The sequence below is a fragment of the Lolium rigidum genome, chromosome 1 (genome assembly GCF_022539505.1).
Source record: "Lolium rigidum isolate FL_2022 chromosome 1, APGP_CSIRO_Lrig_0.1, whole genome shotgun sequence".
Lineage (NCBI taxonomy): Eukaryota > Viridiplantae > Streptophyta > Magnoliopsida > Poales > Poaceae > Lolium > Lolium rigidum.
Window position 1 is genome coordinate 328,551,981 of NC_061508.1, and position 17,053 is coordinate 328,569,033.

Genomic DNA, 17,053 nt, shown 5'->3' on the forward strand with positions numbered 1-17,053 from the left:
GCACCGTTCGATCATTTATGATCGGACGGCCTGTATCTCTCTCTCTACCACGATGGACGCATACAGAGACAAGAGCAGAGCACATACCTACCAACCCTGGCAGTCGCATATTCCAGTCGCATCCCCCTCCCTCGAATTTCCTCTCTTACTACGGCGGTCGCGGCGGCGCGGATCTAACCGTGCGTGCGGCGGCGCGGATCTAACCTTGCTTGCGGTGGCGTGCGGCGGCGTGGATCTAACCGTGCGTGCGGCGGCGCGGATCTAACCGTGCGTGCGGCGGCGCGGATCTAACCGTGCGTGCGCCGTGGATCTAAGAGTGCCGGTGAGGATCTAACCGTCAGAAATAGTTGAAATGTCTCCCTCTGTCTCACTTTCGATTTTATTCTCAGATCTGTTGAATGATGAAGAACACCAAGACGGCGGCCGTGCCGACAGTGGTCATCGATGCCACGAACATTGAAGCCATCGCCTACAACATCGCTTCGACGGCGCAGACCCAACCTTCAATGTCGGAGCCTGTTGATGTCTCACTTCCGGTGCCGAGAGTGCGAATCGATGCTAAGACGATTGAAGCCATCATCTACAACCGCGCTGCAAAGCCGCCGATCCAGCCCTCCGCAGATCCGTGGCTGATGAAGTACACCAAGACAGCGGCGGTTCCGACACTGGTCATCGATGCCACGAACATTGAAGCCATCGCCGATAACATCGCTTCAACGTTTGATGGCGCAGATGACCACCCCTCAGCCGCCCGTCGTCCCGGCCTTTCTTGCCCATCGCTGCGCGGCCGTGTTCGACGCCGCAAATTGGGATAAATTATGATAAATTTGTATTTTTCAATTTCCAATTGGGATAAAATTGTTCGAACTACTACCTCCGTCTCAAAAAAAGCTTCTCCACGTTCTTGATGTGTCCATGTACATCCGTATGTATCATTTGAATTCTATCCCAACTTGATTGGGAAGATATTGATATGTATTTGATCCAGAGGCTGGTACATGCTTTCACTTTTGGGATCCCTTCACTTTTATAAAATGTTCATGCATGCTAAAATTATCGTGCACATTACTTAGCACAAGTAGGAAATTGTACACCAAAATACAGTGCTTAGAGCCACAACAAAATACGAGTGGTTAGAGCCATCTACCTGAATAACAATTCTATACTAAATCGTCTACCGTAACCACATAACTGCTAGGACATGAATGACACCTAATAAAACTGCACAGATGAATCTACTTTTCTCCTCTCCCATCACTTTAAGTTCATGTTCTAGATTTTCTACCACTTGATCAAATACGGCAAGATCTGTCTCAACTCTCAACTTCTCCTTACGAATAAGCTCTGAATTCTTTTTTTCTTCCTCCACAATACGCTTCAGCTCGAATATCATCAGGTTTTTACGGGCCAATTCATCACCTAAATTGGCCACCTTCTCCTCCAAATCCATCCTCCGGCTACACCACCGGGTTGATTCATCTTGGTATGCAATGTACCATGGATCATCGGCTTGCTCGGCTAACCGTAACAATAATGGAAAAAAGAACAACTGAAATCACCCCAACGAGGCCATGGCGGAACTTCAAATTCAACGGTAGTACAGAGAGTTGAAGCTAGATACCTGCACTTCCGACGAGGTAGGAGAAGTAGAACATGGCCACGACATGATCGAATCCCCACCCTCGCCGGTGTACCCGCTACGACCAGACATTGAGGACTATTTCGTACCTGCAAACTCCAATAAATTATGGGAACCGAATCGATTAGGGGGCGGGAGAGGCAGAAGCGGAGGTCTTACCAAGCTATACCAATTGGTGCGCGGAACAAATCCCGGTCGTCGTGGGCGGCGGATCTGCTTGCGGCGGACTTTCCTGCGGTGGGTACAATGCGTGCGGACGAAACAAGTGCTGGAGCCGTGGTTGACGTGCAGCGCCGCAGTTCGTCCGACGCTGCCGGGGGACAGAGCCGGCGGCGCGACGAGGCGCCGGCGATGGCTGCTCCGTCCGACGGTGGGGAACGAGCTACCAGCGGTTCTCCGGTCTAGCTTAAGAATAATTAATTAGCGAACTTGTTGCTTCTCTCTATGATATTCTCTAAAGACATATATCAGAGCGGCAATATGTGAGTTTTCCTGAAAAATAGACGACCCACTGGTCATTGGCTGCGCAGGCCCCACAGAGCGGCAATATATGATTTTTTCTCTCTTAATAAATAGACGATCCCACTGGTCATTGGCTGCGGCAGCCCCACAGAGCGGCAATATGTGTCTTTTCCTGAAAAATAGACGACCCCACCGGTCATTGGCTGCGGAGGCCCCACGGAGCGGCAATATATGATTTTCTCTAAATAAATAGAGGACCCCACTGGTCATTGGCTGCGGCAGCCCTACGGAGCGGCAATATCTGTCTTTTCCTGAAAAATAGACGACCCCACTGGTCATTGGCTGCGGAGGCCCCACAGAGCGGCAATATATGAGTTTCTCTAAATAAATAGACGACCCCACTGGTCATTGGCTGCGGTAGCCCCACAGAGCGGCAATATATGTCTTTTCCTGAAAAATATACGACCCCACTGGTCATTGGCTGCGGCAGCCCTATAGAGCGGCCCCATTTGTCATTGGCAGCACTGCGTATAAAATCATGAAATAAAACGGCCCACACGTCAGCGATAGATGGATGGCTGCTCCGACGTGTCTCCTGACCCTACCCGTCAGCACGAGACGGTCGGGGAGGAGCTGCCCTCGTGCGTCCCCACCCGGTCGGACTAACGGTCAAGGCCTCGACCCGACGGCTACCGGCCGTTCCAACACTTGTGTGTGTTTCAAACTAGAGGAGGGGAAAACTGAGGAAAAACTAAGGGACTGGGGAAAACTGAGTACAACTAACGAACCAGGGGCACGAAAATAGAAATCCCTAAAGATAAATAGCATGCTAGGTGAACAAATTACAGTTGGGCAATTGATAGAATATCGACCATACATGACAAGATGATTACTACGAGATTCGTTTGGGCATTACAACATAATACGTAGACCATAATCCAACTGCGTCTATGACTAATAATCCAAGTTCCGGTTATCGTCCGAACCGCTTCCAGTATTAAGTTGCTGGCAACAGATTATCGCATTTTAACCAATGTGTGTAAAGTAAACAATAGAATTACCCTTGGATAAAAAATTGTTGTTTTCTCCGTAGTATCAACAGCACATCTACAATCTTAGAAGTTATTGTCACTCTCCTAGAAAACTAGATGCATGAACCTACTATCGAGCATAAATACCCCCTCTTGGAGTCAGAAGCATCTACTTGGCTAGAGAATCTACTAGCAACGGAGAGCATGCAAGATCACAAATAACATATGGCATGAATATATAATCGACCACAACATAGTATACAATATTCATCGGATCCAAGAAACACAACATGTAGCATTACATAAGGATGATCTTGATCATGTTAGACAGCTCACAAGATCTAAACATGAGGCACAAATTGGAGAAGACAACCATCTAGCTACTACTATGGACACATAGTCTAGGGATGAACTACCCACGCATCACTTCGGAGGCGGGCATGGGGATGTAGATACATCCGGCGATGATTTCCCACTCCGGCAGGGTGCCGAGAAGAGCTTCAGAACCCTCCCGGGATGGGTTCTGCAATGGCGGACGCGACGAAACTTTTCGTGGGGTGAGGCTCAGGTATTCTGGGTTTTCCCGAGATCGTGATTAAATAGGCGGATGGGCGATGTCGGTGGAGGCCAGGGTGGTCCACACCACCCCTAGGCGCGGGCCAGGGTCAGGCCGCGCCTAGGGCTGGCGTGGCCGCCCTGCTACCCCCCTTCGACTCCCCTCTGGACTGTGTCTTCGTTATGGTAAAATATTGACTTCGGCTTTTGTTTCGTCCAATTATGAGAGTATTTTCTATAAACTTTTCTGAAATACAAAACAACAGAAAGCAGGAAATTGACATTATGGCATCTTCTTAATAGGTTAGTGCCGGAAAATGTATAAAAATGCAACGAAGCATGAGAAAAACATATATAAATTGGTGTAAAACAAGCATGGAGCATAAAAAATTATAGATACGTTTGAGACGTATCACCAGGCACAACCAGTTAAGGCCAGACCTTGGGTTTTTACCATGGAAGGTAGGACTCTGAACTTCACCTGTGCTGCCGCCCCCACTTTCATACCACTCCTGCGAATCCCGGAACACCAAGCAAGTTCCTCAACATAGCGGAGACTTGAACCTTCTTTAGCTAATCCCCCAATCTCGCCTTATGAAATTCTCTGCTTCAGACTTCACCATGGACCAAAAGTCTCTTGATGTCAACATAGAACAGAGCTTCGCGCCGCTCCCTCCAGAACCAAACGGTCGGAATAAAATCATGGGTGCGTGCAACCGAATACCACCCGATCATGTGAACTCCAGGCAAAAGATGCACTGTTCCATTCGTTGTCGGAGCCTTCCGGAACTCTTCACTCCGGCTAGCTGAAGAAAGATCGGCATCCAAAATGTTTTCACCTTCGCGAAAGAAGAACCCTAGGACCACCACCATGAAAGCCGGAACGGCTGGCCCCCATGCCGCCGCCATGGCTGGGATCCGTAGTCCATCTTCCTCCTCCAACCCGGCCGGTGGAGGTCAGCAGCGATCCCGCTACCACCCTTTCCCCGCCGAGTTCCGCAAAACCACCGCGTCTCCCGTCGTGGTGTAGGTGAAGTAGCCGAAAGCCACCGCCACCAGACCCGCCATCCACCGTCGCCGCCGCTAGAAGACCCCGCCTCCGCATGAAGGGGGGTCCATGGATGCGCCACCACCGCCCCTGCCTTTGGCAGCCGGACACGGCCGCCACCGCTGACCCCGACGGTGGTGGCAGCCATGAGGAGGAAGATGGGACACCTCTTCTTGGGTTTGGGTCGTCGCCCGGAGCCGCCTCGCGCGAGACAACCCGGGGCGAAGGTGGGAAGAGAGGAGAGGGGATGGGAAGGGTAGTGGTGGAGGGTGGTGGGATGGTGGCGGCACTGGGAGGGTGGAGGGTGGAGGGGCGGCCGCTAGGTCAGGGAGGGGCGGCGGCTAGGTTAGGGAGGGGCGGCGGTTCACGTGCTACACGGAGGGTGGAGGCCGGAAGAACAATGATTCTAGGTACACACCTAAGTTTCGACCTAAATCGAACCCAAATTTGGAGCCAAAATTAATGGGTCGTATGTGCACAAACTATTCATTTGGCTGGTGTCGTTTATTGTTGCCCTCTATCCGCGCGAACACAAACGAACTCGTTCGGGCCAAATGAGTCTCCGTGTTGCCCTAAGAGCATCTCCACTCGTCCCCCCGACGAGGCCCCCGAGTGACGTTTTTCCCATCCGGACGGCGAAATTCGGCCCAGTCGCGCCCCCGGTTCCTCGTTTTCGTCCGGATTTGGCCCTTCATCCATCCGGCGAGCCCACGCCATCCCCGGCCCCCCGGGGACCTATCGGGGACTGCGGACGAGTGAAAAGCGGGGAAGGGCCCAATCTGTCGGTGACTCGACACACGAACCCCACCGCCACCTCGCTCAAAATCTCCCCCACCCCTCGTATCTCTCTCGCCGCCGGCACCACCCCGCCGGATTGTTGCCCAGATTCCGCCGTCTTTCGACGACGGCCTATCTGGCTGCTCTTCCGCTGGCCTGTTTTCCGACTTTGGCCTGCTCCTCGTCGCTCGCGGCTCGGGTTGCCTCGACCACGCCCGTCGGGTGTTCGTCCATTTGCCTCGCCGGCCATGGACTCGGACGAAGAGGAGGAGCAGATGTTCGTCGAGCTTATGCAAGAAAAGATGGCAGCAGCCGCCCAAGACGACGAGCACATGATGATCCTCGGTTGCTTGGCAAGCCTGTACGCCGGACTGGCAACTGGTCGACGTGGTGGGTCGGCACCAGTTCGCCGGAAGTGCAAGCCGAGACAGCGAATGGAGGGCTACTGCATGTTGTACGCCGTCTACTTCGCCGACAATCCATTGCACGGTGAGAGTGTTTTCCGGCGTCGTTTCAGGATGAGCAGAAAGCTATTTCTGCAAATTGTGTATGCCATCCGAGACTTTGATCCCTACTTCGGATGCAAGGCGGATTGCACTTGGTTTGGTTGGATTTTCGTCACTGCGAAGTGCACGAGTGGCTATGAGGATGCTTGGCGTATGGAGCTCCCGGTGATAGTACAGATGACTATCTTCGGATGGCGGAGTCCACCGCCCTTGATTGTTTCTACCGGTTCTGCAGGGCCGTCATAGCAGTGTTCGGGGACTATTACTTGAGATCACCCACTGTCGAAGGCACTCAGAGGATCCTTGCAACAAATGAAGCTAGGGGTTTTCCAGGGATGCTTGGAAGCATTGATCGCATGCATTGGCAATGGAAGAACTATCCGTTTGCGTGGCGGGGAATGTACAAGGGTCACAAAAAAGGCTGCACTTGTGATACTTGAAGCGGTGGCTACCCATGATCTCTGGATTTGGCACTCTTTCTTTGGTATGCCTGGATCCAACAATGACATCAACGTCCTAAACTGCTCCCCGGTCTTTTCCAAGCTTGTTGAGGGTCATGCTCCCCGGTGGACTATGTGATCAATGGTCGGCACTACATCAAAGGATACTACCTTGCGGACGGTATCTATCCAAAGTGGGCAACATTTGTGAAGACTATCTCGAACCCTAGCCCCCAAACTTTGCGAGTTTGTCAAGAAACAAGAAGCTTGTCTGAAAAGACGTCGAGCGTGCATTTGGTGTCCTCCAGCAGAGATTTGCTTGTCGTCCGGTTCCCCGCTATGACTTGGTCCAAAGATCGGATGTGGGAGGTGATGAACTGCTGTGTGTGCCTACACAATATGATTATTGAAAATGAGCGAAAGCATCCGGTTCCTCTGGCTGAGCAAGAAGCACCATATGAGAGAGAGGGTCCTCTTGCACAGCCTAATCACCAGGTGCCTCCATCATGGGCCGCCTTCATTGCTATGCGCCAGGAGATTCGAGATTCTACAATGCATCAGCTGCTGCAAGATGATCTGGTGGAGCACATATGGAGGCTCCGAGGCAACGCCAACCCCGATGCCAACTAGTCTGTCTTAATTTGTTTGAAAAATTGTGAAATTGTGTGCTTCATTTGTTTCAAGCACTTGTTAAACATTGTACCGATTATCACCGAATTTGTTTCAGCAATTTTCGTACTCTTGGTCGCCGAACTTGTTAAATTTTATGTTAAATTTGTTTGAAATATGTCAAATGGTCGAGGTTGGGGGTTTCCTGCCGGGGGGGCGGCTGGAACTTCGGCGCTCCCCAGGCCAAATCTTCCTCCAATCCGGACGAAAATTCCGCCGGATTTGGGCGTGGGGAGCGCCAACGAGTGGGGATGCTCTAAGAACTTGCTAGCATTAAATTAATTTCGTTTTGGTGAACAAGAAGGCTGAATCGAGGGAGTACACACAAGTGCGGATGCATGTCTTCTCTTTGGGGGAAGAGGGCGGTATATGCTTCTCTCTCCAAAACAACCACGGCGACTTCTTGCACCGGAAGGGCAAGGAAGGCCCCTCCCACTCTGTGGTGATCAGGGCTTGGCCCAGTGAGGAGGCTGACACATGCCACTCCCGGACAAGCTACACGCCAAGAGTTATTACCAACGGACACACACTCTCACTCATCCTACATACTATCTCTCCCTCACTCCACCTCGCGCGCTGCCTTTTTAACCACCTCTGCGCCCGCCACACCACCTACAACAGCACAGCACACCCAGTGAGAGTGAGCCCGTTCCGCCATACTCATCCAGCTACCCAGCCACACACCTCCGTGCTCTCCCAGCCACGACCACCACCTGCAGGCCATGCTGAGCGGCAGGATGAACTCGGCGGCCAGCGACGACTACCAGTTCGCGGCAATGCAGCAGCAGCAGCAACCCCCGCAACCCTACCTCGGGTTCGACCACGCCGCCATGGTGTCCGCCAACGCGGGAGGCGGCCAGCGCGGCCACCAGGGGACCATGATGTACGACAACTTCGACTTCGCGGCGGCGGCGGCCGCCTTCGGGCAGTTCCAGCAGGAGGCGGCGCCGCACCACCACCACCAGATGCTGTCCCTTCCCCCGCCCAACGGCGCCGGCGGTGGGCTGATGGCGCCGCCGCCCATGCCCCACGGCATGCAGCTCCAGATGCCGCCCATGCCCATGGCCATGCACGGCGGCGACATGTACCCCGCGCTCGGCATGGTGAAGCGCGAGGGCGGCGGCGGCGGAGCGGACGCGGGCAGGATCGGGCTCAACCTGGGCCGCCGCACCTACTTCTCCCCCGGGGACATGATGGCGGTTGACCGGATGCTGATGCGGTCCCGCCTCGGCGGCGTGTTCGGGCTCGGGTTCGGCGGCGCGCACCACCAGCCGCCCCGGTGCCAGGCCGAGGGGTGCAAGGCCGACCTCTCCGGCGCCAAGCACTACCACCGCCGCCACAAGGTGTGCGAGTACCACGCCAAGGCTTCCCTCGTCGCCGCCGGCGGCAAGCAGCAGCGCTTCTGCCAGCAGTGCAGCAGGTACGTACCCCACACACCAACACTGTTCTTGCGAAACCCTACTACCATAGCTAGCTGAAGCTAGGGCAGGAGCAAGGTGGTGGAATAGGGTAGGGCCAGTGGAACCTGTTCGCCTTTCCAGTTCTTTTGCCCTCTGTTTTGGTTCATGTCGCTTGTCCGTTGCGGGCGGCAGCCATGGAAAGCAAGCTCCGCTGTGTGCAAAAGCAAGTCGCAGTTGAGAGGACGACCAGTCATGTCAAGAAAAGGATTGAGAACAGCAGTGGCTAGGGCATGCATGCAAGCATATGTGCATCTGGGCATGCATGACCTCTCACCTCTCTCTTTTTTCCTTTCCATGGCCTTGTCTTTCTTTGGTCTTCTGGGGATCGATGGAAAAGGGTACCAGAGGAGAAAAAGGGAGCGTGCTTTGCTTTGTCATGCAGAGTGCAGGCTGCTGCTGGGAGGAGGGAGATGCTGCATGCATGATCCGGCGCCAGGCTTTTGCCCTGTGACCATATCTCTGGCCCTCTCTTTATCCTCGCATTGACCAATGCTATGGCGCTGGTAGTACCGGTGGCAGTGCCGACTAGACTTTTGCGTGCTAATTATGGGTGTTCATCATTGGACAAATTATAGTATTAGAGCTACCCGTGTCAGTAGTCGAGGTCGACTTTTAATTTATCTTTTTGAGAGATTTACCTTGAAGGGTTTTGGTACTCATGGTTAGCTCTAAACTGATGTTGTCCTGGTTCTTCATTTCTGTTTTGGCTAGGTTTCACGTGCTCACCGAGTTCGACGAGGCCAAGAGGAGCTGCCGGAAGCGGCTAGCCGAGCACAACCGTCGGAGGAGGAAGCCCGCCGCCAGCAGCAACACTGCGGCCGGGTCAAAGGACTCGGCGCCACCTTCCAAGAAACCCAACGCCGGCGGCGTCATGTCCGGCTCCTACACCGCCGACAACAACAGTAAGCCAGCTTGCACTTTATTTCCGTCCTCCTACCCTAGTGCAATTGGTCACAATTAATCAGGATTACCAAACTCTAATGCGTACGTACGATCGAGCAGATTTGAGCGCGGCCAAGTCGACCATCTCGTCGAACACGAGCGCGATCAGCTGCCTGCAGCAGGACCAGAACAAGGTGGCGAGGCCGACGGCGCTCACCCTTGGCGCGCCGCCGCCGGTGAAGGACGACTACCAGCTCAACGCGATGCATCTCCAAGCCCAAGCCGACCACCACCACCGTCACCAGGAGCAACAGCACTTCATCACTTCCCTCCTCCACAGCAGCAACAACACCAACAACATCCTGTCGTGTTCATCGGTGTGCTCCAGCGGGTTGCCCTCGGCAGCGGCAGCCAACGGCGAGGACTCCGACCAGAACAACAACGATGGCGGCGGCAGCAACAACAACAACGGCAATAACATGCATCTGTTCGAGGTGGACTTCATGTAGATCGATGCGACGGCAGCTAGCTAAGCTGCAGCAATGCATGCATGGAGTGGCGAGTGTGGTAGTACCTTAATTAATTTGTGTGTAGGTAAAAGAAGAAGTAAAACAGGGAGAGCCTAAAAAAAATCAAGGGTATAGTCCAAAGTATCAGGTGATGTCATCGGCTGCCAAGTGATCAGTGAAACGGAAAGGCTGTGCTAGCTAGCGTGCTTGCTTTGTTGCTTGGCTAAGCAATGCAAGACTTTCTTTTCCTCTCACCACCCCTGCAGTGCTCCTGTAGTAACTGCAAGCAAGCAAGCCTTTCTGTTTCAGTGAGGAAATAATGTTTGTGTTCTTGTATTTTTTTTTACTTTGGTGTATGTGTAGTACCAGTCCTTTTATCTCCTACAGTTAATCAACAGAGATGTGACTAGCTCCATAATTACAGTTACTGCATGCCTAATTAAGCTAAGAGGTCCCAACTCACATTACTCCACAATCTTTTCGAATCTGGCATTGCCTCACTTTCAAATCTTGACCATTTTTACTGTCATGGAGTAGTAATTTGAAGGGAGCACATGCATGCAAATAATCAAACACACGTATTAATTGCATGTGGAAAGTGTGGAGCCTCCAACAGATCCTGCCCGGATACACATGAACCTTAATTTCACAAGAAGCCTAGCTACATACTAGGACGTACACAGTGTACATTCCTATATGTACCATCCATGCATGCATGCTCCTTGAGTTCATTAATTATCTGAATGGATCTGCACACATGTAGTATAACCCATGCGACAGAGATTTTATTTTTTGCAAATCTTTGCTAATGCCATCGGACCCAAATTAATTATCCCAGATTTAGGCAAAATCTGACTATATTTAATATATCAAAGTCCTGGCAACTAACTAATTTGGACCAGATGCGGTACTATTTTTTAAACGATGCAATTTCTTTCCGATTCATGGTCCAACGAGGCGTAGGCGAGGATGGCGTGAGAGTGGCGCCGAACACCGTGGTCACACATTGTGCTGAGACAGACGCTTAAAAATAGAACTTTATTCTTCTGAAGCACCAATGCTTCTTTCTAGTAGAGTTGCCTAGTTAATTAAGCACCTGCCTTGTATGAATAAGCACCCGGTGTTAAGCAAAATCCAATCTGTTTTGCTGAACATTTCTCTAAGGACTTTGTATTGGTGATGGCCCAAAGGGATGGCGATAGATTGAACCGACGATTTGGTGATAATTGGATTAGGGTGGTGTTGTAACATGACACGGTAGCGGTATTGGCTGCGGAAAGGGGGAGGGGGGCAAGCGGAATAAAGACACAAACCGTTGGATTCAAGCCAGAAGAAGTGTTGTGTATGGCTCCCATGTATGTTGCCTTCCTTTCAAAAGAGTTTTTCGTTAGTAATTGATAAATTGATTGCTCGCTATAGCATTTGCTGTACAAATCTAGCCCAGATGTTGCAGTACAGTGTTAATTAATAAACCTAGTCGTGCTAGTGTGGTACAATTTGTGTGGCCTTCATTTCATCGTACGTACTGTGTATTTGGCGCCGGCCCCATGGCCAGAAACTTGAATGCCGCAGGGTTAATTAACTTGCTTGGGCCACGATGCATGCATGCACACATGATGATGGCAAACAGTGTTTTGCTTTGCGTTAGTAATAATTTGAGCTATGGCTGGATCGATCATGAGCCATTCATGGCATATTTGTTGGCCGATCCGGTTGCCTCCAAAGGCAAGGACCACTCATTGAATTACGATGCATAGTTACTAAAGTCGCGCTTACATGAATACAGTCCCTCTGTCCTAAACTAAGTGACTTAACATTTTGTAGATATGGTTGTATCTACACGTAAAAATTTCTAGATACGCGAATACTGAGTCGCTTATTTGGGGATAAAGGTAGTATATATGTGCACATATATGCTCGAGAAAGAGTATGTCAAGAGTACGAGATAAAACCAAACTGAAGCGAAACATGGTTGGCTGAGCTTAGCTCAATCAAACTTTTGATGATCCGTACCTTTCCATCACACTACATCTTTATGAACAAATTTACAAAGTTGTGAGTTGTGACGGATTGTAGAAAAAATGGATTTTCGTGCTGCTCTAACGCATTCTAATGGTATAAGTGTGACATAATGAAAACCTTCATATTCTTTTTTTCTAACGGGCTACTTCCCTTTCTATTAATCTCGTAACCGAAATGCATGGTAGTTACCAGCATGACATTAGCAGAGAAAGGGAACATGAAATAAAAGTGCCCTCGCATCAAAAGGAAACCCGCTGACAAGCACTCGGCATCGAGTAGTACCTATGGGGCAAACATGTAGACACTAAAACCTAGGCAAGAAAACAAAGTCTTAACAAGTTTATCATCAAACAAAGAAACCAAAATGTAATGAACCAAAAGACTACACCAACATCAGCTAAGGCCCTTCGATCATCAACATCATAGTTCCGGAACTGCCAACGAAAGCACTACCCGCTAGGTCCATATATAGCTTTTGTCATCAGCCTCTTCGCTCCGTTCGCAACTTCTCAGCAACATCAACTACATACAAACTTGCCCAGTAATTAATAAACAAACACACCATAAAGTTGGCCACCACGAGATCTCAGTTGATACTCCTCAATTGTTACTTTATTCATGGTGATCCAAATTGTTCCAAAAAAATAGAGTAAAAAGAATCTGACCTCCCGCTAGATAAGCATATAACCAGGCCAGCCTCAGCCACAAACTTCTGGGACAAGATTAGTTCCTAGAGGGTTCCCAAAACTTTAGCCACCCACACACACACATGTCAAAAAATAAACAAGTGATTTGGAGTTTCAATACTGTCACAAAAAGAACATTTTGGAGATCCCAACCAATTCATTTTTCTCATATTAATTATCCCAAGTTAGCACACCATCGATATAACTACCACATAAAAACAAATATTCAGAGGTAACCTTGATTTCCAAATTATTTTGTTACTAGAACCAACTAATTTTTCCCTCATTTGATAGACTAATAAGGATTAAGCTTCCAAACAACAGCATCCGATACTTGTAACCGACCCATACATGAACCGACCAGCTTGCATATTCGTGTTTTTTATAATATTCCATTGATTCACCATGCCAGAAAGCATTATTATACGGAAATGAATGAAGAATATACTGCCCACCACACTTGCAAATGTTCCTCCTTAAGCCTGAGATATATAAAAAAACATAGGATGAATAACTACCAAAGGAATACCATTCAACCAAGGATCCAACCAGAATCTCGCAAGACAATACTCGAGCACAAACAAGGCTAAGCATGGAACTACAATTCGCAAGACCAACAAGATAAACAAACAACATGTTTAATAGGATGTGAGGTAAATTCGTTATCATGGCTGTATGAAACAAAGATATACATGTGGATATGAATCGTGACACAACTAAAGCATCATAAAATTATTGAAAGAATAAGAGGAAAATGATGCATATGATAGAGTGGAAGATTCTTACCTAAGAAAACACGGTTGATGAATATCGGAAGAATTTCTGGATGCTCACATCAACTCAATGTCCTACCCGTGAAGAAGCCAAACACTAAAAATAAAACGGATACAACACTTACTACTACGGCAAAAGGTCCTGCATGATCATGATAAGTATGGATGACATGACAAAAGATGGTGCAATTCACTTAAACAAATTAAGGCGAATCGGAATGCCAGCAGATAATATATAGTTCATGTTATTTTCTACCCATAAATAATAAAATTTAAAGATGGAAAACATGGAATGAGTGAGCTACGCAGAATTAAATCGAATGCATTTTCTTTTATAACCAAATTCACAACATTCAATAATTAATTATTTAATTGACATGAGAAGGACCAATACGCAAACAAGAACATGGGTTTCATATTTGAGTTCTATGCATTTTTCTCATCAAATACCATATAAAACACTTTGCCATATGCGCTATAGACAAAAGGATATGGAATAAACAAGATTTACAAAAAAAAGATGAAAGGAATGGACAGAAGAGGAAGGGGCTGTACTAGTACTAGGCTTTTGCCGTCAACAGAAAGCTGCTGGAGCAGGATGGAGATGGGCCGAGGCCCACCGGTGGCGCAGAGGATAAATATCTACACTACTTAAAAAGGAGGAATAGGTTCCTTATTCTGCCACTACATCAACCCCTTCGTCGTCAGCCTAATACGTCGTCCGTCCCGATCCTTTTCTTCGTTGTTCCCGCCCGTAAATCAAGCAACAAACTGAGTATTGATGCTCCACCCAATCGACTTGCACAACAAATCAAGCAACAAATTTTCCCATAAATCAAGCAACAAATTCCAACAGACGTCGCCGTCTGACCTGGGTCGTCACTCATCGCCGACGCCCCTCACCACCAGCACCTCGGCCCTGCCTCCGCCCCGCCCACCTTCCAAGTTGGGCCGTCGCCGACGCCCCTCACCTCCAGCGCCTTCGCCCTGCCTCCGCCCTGCCCGCCGTCTGAGTTGGGCTGCCGCCGACGTCGCTCACCTCCAGGGCATCCGCCCCTCACAAGGGTGGCCGCCGCCGTACCATCCCAGCGTTGGGCCTCCACGCCGGCCGCCGTTGGCCGGCCCCAGCTCGGACGTCGCCGACGCCTCCTCCCCTCCCAAGCTCGGGCGCGTCCGCCCTATCTCCAAGAGGTTGTGTTCCAGGAAGCCACCGCCCAGCACAGCCATAGGGCGCTGCCTTCCCTCACCCAGATCGACAGTCTACTGCCCCTCACCCATATATTGCTTGCAATCGACATCTGAAAATGCATGATTTCTAGGGCGAATTCATAGACGTTAACTGGCTCGGCCTATGCGTGAGAATGATGTTCGACAAAATGTCATATATGATTTTTCTCATGTTGCAAACGTTCATCAATGTGAGGCCATAACTTCGCATGTTCATGCTGTGATATGTCATCAAGGGTTTAATCATTACCCGGGTTCTCTTTTCTCATATTCTGAAATTCTTTGTTGCTAATTTGGTATTATGTTTTACAAAATTGAAAACTGTACGCTTTAATTATTAGACCGGGTTTTGTTTTTGGGATGAACTATTGAAGAACTCTGAAGAAGTGGAGAGCCTGTGCTACTTCTTTTGCCTGGATTATGATCCTGGGCTCACTTAATTTTGATGCTTTCCTACTGAGCAATTACTTCACTTCGTATGTCTACATGATGCGTAGGAATGGAGCTTTTGTATCATCTTCTTGGAAGAGTCTGGAGCAATGGAGATTCGAAAACCCTAGCTCCTAGCGTCGTCCCCGCGGGCGACCTGGGGGCTCCCTGGCGGCGCCCCATGTCTACATGATGCGTAGGAATGGAGCTTTTGTATCATCTTCTTGGAAGAGTCTGGAGCAATGGAGATTCGAAAACCCTAGCTCCTAGCGTCGTCCCCGCGGGCGACCTGGGGGCTCCCTGGCGGCGCCCCTCCCGAGCCCTCCCCCTCCCTTCCCCCTCCTCCTCGCCGCCGCCAGAAGGCGTCGCCGGGCAAAGCCCGCGCGGCGTCGGCGGCGGCGGGGCTCCTCTGCTCCCTCGCACGGTGGCGGCGGCGCGGGTCTTCGCGGCCGGTGAGGGCGTCGTGCGGGTAGGGGGCGCGGCAACGAGGTTGCCCTGCAACAGCGCGGCTACTACGCGGCTCCGGCGTGCTCGCGGCGGCGACGGTTCTTCGGCGCGGCCTTCTGCGGGCGACGCGAGCTTGGTGGTGCGGCGGGCCGGTGGAGTCTGGGCGCGTCGCGGTTGAGGCCTGGTGCGGCAGAGCGCGGCCGGCGGCGGCGTCCGCCCTCCCCGTCACGGAGGTCCATGGCGAGGTGTTGGGTAGTGCGGCCAGATCTCAATCTGGTCGTCTCGAGTCGGGCCGAGGCAGGGACCTGCGCCCCATTCGAGCCCACCTACCTCCGCCGCAGATCTGCGGGCTCCCGCAGCCTTGGGGGCTGCTGGTTGCCGATCTGGATGGTGGTGATCTCCTGGTGCAGCGGCGGTGCGGCGGCGATGCGGCTGTGGTTTTGGTTGGGCTCTCTGGCCGCCGCGCTTGCGGGACAGGGCAGGGGCCCTGGGCTTTGACCCATTCCATCTCCAGTTTCGGCGTGCTCGGCAGCCATGGGGGCTGTCGGTTTGCAGCTCTGGTTTCTCGCGTGGCGGCGTTTCCCGTCTCCTCTCTCGTTCGTCGGTGCTCTGAGCTGGGACGCCGGGGCGGCGGCCCTGGAAGGTGGGAGTCATGTTGGTTGGCGGGCGAGCCAATGACTCTGGTGCTGGCTGGTGACCACGGCCGTGAGGGCGGCGTGGTCGTCGGCGAGTTGAGTGTTGTGGGGTAGAGGGGGGTGATCTTGCCAAAGGGAAACCTTTGCCCCTTGGGGCCACGATGGCGGCGTTCGCGGACGGCGTTCCCTTGCTGAAGGCGCCGTGATGCAAATCTTCATCCTTCTACTTCCTCCGGGTGAAAACCCAAGATCCTCGGATCGGGCTGTGGCGGCACTCCGGTGTCGTACTCTTCTTGAAGACACTGTCTTGGAGCCCACAGCACAAGGCTCACCGAAGGTTGCGACGGAGGTGATTCTTCGGCGATCTTTGGCAAGGCTTCCTTCGTGCCCTTCCCTTGTCGAGCTTCCTTGGCGCTGCTGTTCGGTGTGTGAGCATCGTGGGCCGGTCCCCGGTGGTGGTCGGCCTCCGGTGGCGTTTCTGCGACGGAGGAGTGTTGTTTGACGCGCGCGTGAAAAATGGCTCGCTCTCGAGTGAGCTCCGGCCCGACACTGTAGACTCCGGCTCTACTCCGAGTCCTCGTAGGCGCGTTGGCTGAGCATGTTGGTCACGCTTCCGGCTGTAGCTTCTTTGGTAGTTCGTGTGGGTGTGTGGCATCGTTCTGTAAGCTGGGTTCAGCACTTTGTACCGTGTTCGCCGTTGTTGGCTTTGTTAATTCAAAGTCGGGCACTTTAGTGTCTATTATCTAAAAAAAAGAGTCTGGAGCAATCAATTTAGAGGGTTTGAATGAAAAAACAAGCTCAACCAATTGCTTACATTTTCAGAGGCTGCTCACTCAACGGTAGATGTTCTAACTTT

The 17,053-nt window shown here is 51.2% G+C and overlaps 1 protein-coding gene across 1 annotated transcript; it reads left to right on the top strand.

The window, feature by feature from the left end:
• Positions 1-7,849: 7,849 nt before the first annotated feature.
• LOC124663004 (squamosa promoter-binding-like protein 10) lies at positions 7,850-9,978 on the top strand. Its single transcript, XM_047200773.1, has 3 exons — positions 7,850-8,547; positions 9,299-9,489; positions 9,590-9,978. The coding sequence occupies exons 1-3, from the start codon at positions 7,850-7,852 to the stop codon at positions 9,976-9,978; spliced, it is 1,278 nt and encodes a 425-aa protein (XP_047056729.1).
• The last annotated feature ends 7,075 nt before the right edge of the window (positions 9,979-17,053 follow it).

What these genes read in the sequence shown, in the direction of transcription:
- LOC124663004 (XM_047200773.1), top strand. Translation starts at nt 7,850, where the DNA reads ATGCTGAGCGGCAGGATGAACTCGGCGGCCAGCGACGACTACCAGTTC. An exon ending in TTCTGCCAGCAGTGCAGCAG is followed by an intron (nt 8,548 to 9,298) that starts GTACGTACCCCA and finishes TGTTTTGGCTAG; the next exon opens with GTTTCACGTGCTCACCGAGT. An exon ending in CTACACCGCCGACAACAACA is followed by an intron (nt 9,490 to 9,589) that starts GTAAGCCAGCTT and finishes ACGATCGAGCAG; the next exon opens with ATTTGAGCGCGGCCAAGTCG.